Source organism: Nyctereutes procyonoides, unplaced genomic scaffold, assembly GCF_905146905.1.
Source record: "Nyctereutes procyonoides isolate TBG_1078 unplaced genomic scaffold, NYPRO_anot_genome, whole genome shotgun sequence".
Classification (NCBI taxonomy): domain Eukaryota; kingdom Metazoa; phylum Chordata; class Mammalia; order Carnivora; family Canidae; genus Nyctereutes; species Nyctereutes procyonoides.
The window spans coordinates 35,137,366-35,145,558 of NW_026575120.1; the positions used below are offsets into that span (position 1 = coordinate 35,137,366).

The 8,193-nt window shown below is 47.7% G+C and overlaps 1 gene segment (V, D, J or C); it reads left to right on the top strand.

The window, feature by feature from the left end:
• Window positions 1–4,267: 4,267 nt before the first annotated feature.
• On the top strand, window positions 4,268–4,810 carry LOC129515744 (T cell receptor beta variable 4-2-like). The segment is given in 2 exon segments: window positions 4,268–4,316; window positions 4,419–4,810. Coding segments are annotated over 2 exon segments (441 nt in total).
• Window positions 4,811–8,193: the final 3,383 nt, after the last annotated feature.

Sequence of the window (8,193 nt, forward strand, 5' to 3'; positions counted from 1 at the left end):
TGATGAATACAGTTTTATATGCTATTATTTTATGATCAGTGAACTATTGTATAGTAATATTGTTAGTGTCATCTCAATATTGGCTCTGTCTCATCATCTAGAATATCCACACACACAAAACCAAAGATGTATACCCTGTGTTTTTGTTTTTTATTATTTTATTTCCCCTGTCAACACAGAACCCATTGCGACTGGGCTCTTCTATAGAGTCATAGTCAATGGCTGTTTGGCGACCGGAGCATAGCAGATGGCCAGCCTTTAAGGAAGCTGAGGCTTGAGGCACTCTTGAAGGCGGAGGGAAAGCATCTGGTTGTGGTTCAGCAGCCTGGGGTCCTGGAGAGATGAGTGGGTGGTGATTGGAGCGTGTGCTCACCTGCACATGATCAAAGGGCCCTCCTCAAGAGAGGAACTAGCAAGAGAAGCATGCGGTGGGTTTTCAGGTACTCCGATTTTCTCAGGCCAGAGGAATGCACCTTTACCATGTTTTGCAAACACTGGAGGATAAGAAGAGGTTTTCCCGGGAATGAAGAAAAAGAAACTGATTAATAGATATGTACTATCTTGACATGGTAATGGTTATTATGAGTGTTTCCATATCCCTCATTTATCAAATTATACTCATTAAATATGTATGGGTCTTTGTCTATCAATTATACCCTAAAGAAGCTGTTAAAAATAAATAAAATTGGGGATCTTTGGGTGGCTCAGAGGCTTGGCGCCTGCCTTTGGCCCAGGGCATGATCCTGGAGTCCTGGGATCGAGCACCACGTCAGGCTCCCTGCATGGAGCCTGCTTCTCCCTCCTCCTGTGTCTCTGCCCCCCCCCCCCTCTCTCTATGTCTATCATAAATAAATAAATAAATCTTTAAAAAAATAAAAATAAATAAAATTATAGAGAACAATATGCAGAAATATTTTAAAAACGAATTTTAAAAAGATGCAGCCTGTGGCCTTAAAAAGAGCAAATTCATTAGGAAAACAGGTACACACATGACAATAACGTATTGGTATAGGAGAGAAGAAAGGAAAAGTCTAGGACTTTTAGAACCAAGAAATTGGCATTGCTTCCTGGGGAACAGCGTGAGGGGGGAAAAAAGGTTCAGAAAAGCCCAAGCAAGTTAAGTACATGTGCATTATGTATCCATCACCCTGTCTAGATCTAGACATATATCTAGAGTATATGGGAGACAGACAAGGTCCTGAGGCCTCCCCCTTACCCACCACCAATCTGAAGTGCCTCATATTATTTTATAAGGCATCTGTGAAGTGAAATGTCTTTGTTAGCTGAGGACTAAGCTGGCGCATTGCTTTGTATCTACACAAGAAGGAGGCCTGATACAAGGTGACAGAGACTCTACCAAGTGAGGAGGGTATTCCCAAGAAAGAGCGCGTTGGCACCCAAGTAGGGTGAGAAGAGTGGCCTGGTATAGGCCACTGAAGCTCCAGCACATTGAGAAGGTTATCCAGACGGGGCAGGGCATGCCCCATGTCAGGTATCAGAAACTGAACTGAGGTGAGAAGACTCTCTGGCCCAGGCTGTCAGATCCCAAGCAGGGTGAGGCAGACACATGCAGGGGAGAGAAGGTTGCCATTGCCACGGGCAATTGGGCACATGCGAAGAGGTGGATCAAATGTGTAAACCTATTAAGGATAACAGGAGCCAAGTTTCTCCGTATTGCAAGGGAATTGCAAATATAGAAAGGGATGACGCCAGAACGCTAGAATGGGCCTTATCATATTGGAATTGGAACTGGAATTATTCGTGTAAACTCTTGGTTTTTCAATATGCATAGATAGATATAGAATTAGAGATGCATGTTAATATGTGTGCATTTGTGTGCCTGTCTACATATGTGTATCCCCTAGGATCTGTCCACTGATGACTTGGGAGTGCTAGCACCCCCAAAGCCCAGATCTAGTGCCCATCTCTTGTTTTCTAAATACCATTATCCAGGGCTCTTTGGATAATAAACAGAACCAGGGCTCTATGGAGAAACAGCTGATATCATGATGAAGGCAGGGAAAGAACAAGATAAGCCTAGAATATATTCTTGTGCTGTATTGTAAGGAAATACTCAAATACCCATCACTGTGGGGGCCCTGACAACAAGGATGGTTTACGAAGAGAAACGATTTTTCGACTTCTGAATCTCCTTTGGAGGATGCTTGATGCATATTGGAAAATTATTATACCTATCCTTCAAAGTACAAGTTAGTATCAGGACACCTGGGTGGCTCAGTGGTTGAGCATCTGCCTTTGGCTCAGGTTGTGATCCCGGAGTCTTGGGATCGAGTCCCGCATCGGGCTCCCTGCATGGAGCCTGCTTCTCCCTCTGCCTGTGTCTCTGCCTCTCTCTCTGTGTCTCTCACGAATAAATAAGAAAAATCTTTAAAATAAAATACAAATAGTACCAAATGTTCGCTTCATGCCAAGCAAATTTATTTATCATTGAAATTTCTGCCTTGTGTCCTCATACCAGGCCCTCAATTTCCTTAAGTCACTAATACGAATACACCAGTGCCAATCATAGCACATTTGGAGATAATTTTTTTGTTGGTTAGACTCACGTGTGGTCTTTTACTACTTTCCGTTGTGTCCATCTATTCCTTCATTCGACAATTATGGGTCAAGTACCTGCAAAGTGTTCCGTATTCTGATAAGGGCGGGGAGCCCTGGAAGGTCCTAGCCCGGCCATCCAGTAAACATCTGGGTGGAAGCTTATCCTGACAGCTCATGCTGTTTCAGAGTTAAACGGGGGGTTGGAGATCAGTATTTCAGACTCTCCCTTGATCCAGGTTTCGGGGATGAGGAAAGGAGAAGGCAAGGAGATGAAATGCTTTAGCCGAATAAAAACCAATTATGTTTTAACTTTCTTAAAAAAGACACTAAAGCTCTCCAAACTCCATGTTATCTAAAAACAAGTCCCTTTGTTCTTAGGAGTCTAGAGGAATTTCAAGGATGAGAACATTGCCTTACTCACCAATGCTTGGTGAACAAACTAACAGAGCCCTTGAACTCCATGCTCCCTTCCACCACCACCACCACCACCCTCCACCCCCCCACCCCCCAGGACGGAGACAGATGGTGCAGAGGAGGTTAATGTGTCCCTCTTTGAACCCTAAGGAGGAGCTGTGACTTCACTGAAATCCCTGGGGCTAGTCTGGGAGGAGAAGGGAAGGCAAGGGGAAGCAGGGTGCCTAAGAAGAAAGAGAACACTCTAGCATTGGGTTTGCTCCCGGGTCGGCTTGGGAGCTGGTATATGCACAACCTGGACACTAAAACCCAGTCCACGGTGTACCTCCCCAACCTCTATAGCATTCTGTCTGCAGCCCCCGGGGTTCACATCCCTTAGGATCTTTCATTACTCTCCTGTGCTTCCTCTGTATGTGACCCATCCATGATCAGGCTCGGCACCCCAGGTTAGGGAGATGCTCTCTAGGGGTACAGGTTGCAGCATATTACATTGTAAACTCATCAGTACCCACTGAGGGTGCTTCTTACCCACTTGGCATTAAATTCTTATGTCTTAAAATTAAGCACAGTTGGGACACCGGGGTGGCTTGGTGGTTGGGCATCTGCCTTTGGCTCAGGGTGTGATCCTGGGGTCCCAGGATCAAGTCCCACATCGAGCTCCCTGCGTGAAGCCTGCTTCTCCCTCTGTCTGTGTCTCTGCCTCTCTCTCTGTGTGTGTCTCTCATGAATAGATACATAAAATCTTTTTAAAAAATAAAATAAAATGAAGCACAGCTGGAGACAGGGAGAGACTCCACAAACCAAGCAAGGTGGTGTCTCTGAGTTAAATCAAGATGAGGCTTGAGTGGGATTGTCCTGGTTCCGTGAGACACAGCATGGGGGGACATCTACCCCAAGGGAGGGAATGCATGTCTGAGCTGAGGAGGTGCCATCAACTAGAATGAGAAAGGAAAGGCTCAGTTGGGGGAGGAAGCTACTAGCAACAAAAAAAAAAAAAAAAAAAAAAAAAAAAAAAAAAAAGAAGAAGAAAGAAAAGAAAAGAAAAAGCAACTGACTGAGAAACCTCCTTGAGGCAGCTGGGCGTAGGAAATCCTCCACACCTACCCCGGTACATTTGGTCCTGCCACACCAGACCAAGACCAGCTCTGGTGACGCTGGTACAGGGCATAAGTGAGAGAGGAAATGTGAGCTGTCTAAGTAAACAGGGCACCGACTTCACCAGTAAATCCTCATCAGATGCCAGTACAGGAATCTGAGCAGAGAGACATCCAGTCCCTTCCAGTCAGGTGCTGCCATGGATTGCAGGCTCCTCTACTGGGTGGTCCTTTGTCTCCTGGGGGCAGGTGAGTCCTGAGAACTCCTGGGACATCTCTGTCCTCAGGCTTCTGGCTTTTTTCATGGTACTGCTTCCTAAACACTCTAACTTTGGTTTCTTGCTCCCACAGTTCCCATGGACACTGGAATTACCCAGACCCCCAAACACCTGGTAACAGGGTCTGGGAGGAGAGTGACCCTCAAGTGTGAACAACATCTGGGACATGATGCTGTGTACTGGTATCAGCAGAGCGCTCAGAAGCCACCGAAGCTCATGTTTGCCTACAGATATAAGGAACTCCTTGAGAATGAGACTGCCTCCGGTCGCTTCTCACCTGAGTGCCCAGACAGCTCCAGGCTCTACCTTCACGTGGACGCCCTGGAGCCCGACGACTCTGCCTTGTATCTCTGTGCTAGCAGCAGAGACACAGCCCCACACAGCCAAACTCTCCCCGTGCACAAACATCCTGGGTCTAGCAGGGGGGCCCTGGGACAACCAAGACTAGCTCAACATCTCCTGTAGGGCCCCAGACAGAGATCCCAGAACCTCATGCAGCCTGTGCACTCAGGGGTCGCTGCAGGGCTGAGTGCCCAGAGCAGACACGCACAGCCTGGGGCCTGGCTCAGCCTTCTTCCAGTCTGTGCCCAGCTGCATGCAAGCCAGAGGGTCCGGCTCCAGTTGCTCCAAGCAGCCTCCAGGAGGCACATGGCCCTGGGGAATGTTTCAGGGGCCACTTTACACTCTGGGCACAGCAGTGCTGCCATGAACCCTGCCCACAGGCACCTTCCTCTGACTATTCCTTCCACCCAAGTGAGACCCTGGACCTCAGCCCCTGTCCCAGCTCCAAACAGGCTGAGCCCTTTTCCAGAACACCTCCTCCCCTCACCACCCAGCTCAGTCTGTTCCTACCTCTGAGAACAATTGTTTCCTCCTCAGATTTGGATCATTCTTTCCAGGTCATTGTCTGCTACATGTCCCGGGACTGAGCTCCCCAAGAGCCTCTCTTCCTCTCAGCTGTGACGCTTTCAGGCCTAATTCCTTTTCCTTCTGTCACTCTCATCCTAATTCTTCAGGTCTTCACATCCTGCATTATCAGCCACAGAGTCCTCTGCCCCAGGATTGTTGCTCACAACAGGCAATAAGACTGGAAGGCCCCCCGACATTTCAGAGCAGGACTGCATCCTCGGGGCTGTCCTTGCCGAACCCCATGATTTCTGGCATTGCCCCGTGCCACGGTCCTCCATCCTGCACAGGCTAGCAGACACCATGGGCTGAGCAGACCCCTGTGTCCTGGGGAGTCAGATGCCTGCACTGACACAGAGGCTCCCTCCTCTCTCCTGCAGGGGGCGCCCCAGTGTGTGTAGGAGGAATCCATGGGGTGCAGAGGCCTGAGCTAGGAGAAGACTCATTCCTGCCCTGACTCTGCCATGGATTCCAGGCTCTTGGGAGATTTTTAGTCTTTGGTAAGCAGTTGAAATCTTAGGAATTTCTCATCTTGGACTTACCTGAGGCTCTTCTATACCATTTCCTTATTCAATCTCTGGCTTCTTTCTCCTCCTACAGGACACACAGAACCTGAAGTCAAGCAGACTCCCAGCCACCTGGTCACAGAGAGGTGGATGAGAGTTATCCTGACGTGTGACCCCGTCTCTGGTCACTTATACCTCCACTGGTAGAGACAGATGCTGGGGCAGAAAGTGGAGTTTCTTATGTTATCCTACAAGGATACTCTCTTGAGAAGCCTAAACACTCAGAGATCAGTTCTCAGCTGGAAGGTCTGATGGATCATTCTCCACTCCGTAGAGCCAGCCCCCAGATGATCTGTGTTTGAATGCTAGATATTGTAAGTGAAAAATGTTAGAGACAAGAGGATGGCTCTGGATGATGTATTATCTTATAGAGATAATTCCTTTTTGCTTACACTACGACATCTTGGTGGGGGCAAGTCTTCTGAATCTGGTTGAAAAGTGAGTTGGATTTCAACCAAGCTTCAGTTTTGTGGATGGCTGTTCACCTTTGCTTCTAGTATGTGATCACTTAGGTTCCAAATGAAACGTCTGGAGTATTTTTACTTTACTGAAGTGTAATCTGCGTGAAATAATGCCCATTTCAAGTGTACAACTCTTGGAGTTTAAATATACTTAGGTACTACTCAACTATCACCACGATCCAGTTGTCTTTGTAAAGCTTCCCTTGTAAGCTGAGAGGGACCTTGAGGTAAGTTCTTGGGAACTGCATGCATAAGCCCCACTAATCCGGCAATCATCTAGGGTCTCCCTGGTTAGCATCATACAATCTAAACATGGAGAGAGACTTGGAAATTATTTATTTCAGCCCATTGTTTTAGATGAACAAGTGGGAAGTCATATTAGGGTAGTTTTTAACTGTGTTACTACTGATTATCTCCTCACTTCTATATCTTTTATATTTAATATGCCTAGAGCAGTCTGTGATATTCTTTTTGTTCCTATCAGAATACAAGCGTCATGAGCATGAGAATATTGCCTTCCCTGTGCTTTGCACTAAATAACTATTCAATGAGAGCAAATAAGTAAAGCGTGCTAGAGTTCCTGGAAGGATGGTGGCTGTTTCTGTTTGGTTCACTACGGTGTCTCAAGCACCTGTTCTGTGTTCAACTAAGAAAAAAACAAAAAGGAAAGCAAAACACCTGTGTTTGAAGAAGTTGACCAGTAGTTGACAGTTAGTGTTGCCAAGCAGTGTGTGTGGTGGGTGTGGTGTGGGTGTGGGTGTGGGTATTAGCATATGTGCCTGCTGTCTCTGTGGCAGTAATAGTGTCTTGTTCTCCTGCATAGCTCCTCCTGACTTGGCCTTAGTAAGTGCTGGAGCCTTCCCAGCTCTGGGAAGTGCGCCTTGACGACCACTAGGAGGACCCGTGGCACCACCAGAACCCCTGAAAGAGGTGGTGGCCTGGGGCCATAGGGCTCCAATGAATAAAGGGGACAGTGGTTGTCAACAGGGGCAGTTTGGTGATGGTAGAGACCTCTTATTGTCCTAGCTGGGGTGGGAGAGCTACTGGCAGGTAGTGGATAGAGACCACAATGCTGCTAAGCAGTGTCCACAAAACAGAATTATCCAGAACAATACTGCAATATCTCTGAGGTTGAGATGCCTTAGGCTAAACATTTAGTTGCAACATTGTACCACAAAAGAAGGTGACCTGTAGACAGGTCAAGGACAGTAAAGCCATTCAGCCCAGGTTTTCCCCCACTCTCTTGCTGTCATTCACCGCTCCAACTGTTTGCTCCTGTCCCACAGGAACGGCTCATTGCCTAGCGGCCTCCTGCTCACTACATTGAACTGCCCCTCAGACGGAGAACACCTTCACAGGGAATGGGGTTGCAGTATGGTCCCCCTCAAGGGGACTTCTCATCACAGCTTGCTCCTAACATTCCTTCATGCATTTTAGTTGTCTGCAGCTGGTGCCTGTGGGAGACCCCACAGTGGTTCTTTTGTCCACAACTGAGGTAGCCAGGGGGCGGCAGAGCACACATCAGAGATTCAGTGGAACCAAGATTTGAGAGGGATCTCCCTGCATTACTGTGGAGAAAGATGAGAAGATACAGAAAAGAGAAACTTGCCCAAATCTGAGAGTGGAGCCAAAACGAGGAGGAGGGAGGAGGTGGCCAGATGTGTGCCAGCCAAAACCCAGGGAGGCAGAGATATATCCCTGAGGCAAGAGATGTCCCATTCAAACTATCCCTAGATATTCCAAATTCCTTAGAAAAGAGGAGAAATTAGCATGTCTTGAAAGGCACAAGGGCAGGAAATGAAGGAAGAGGAGAGGCCCAGCATGGGGAAGTCATTCTGGGCTGTGACATCACAGGCAGCGCACCTGTCAGGGCGGTGGAGAACTGCCGCCTCTTTCTCACCACTGAGGACCAGAC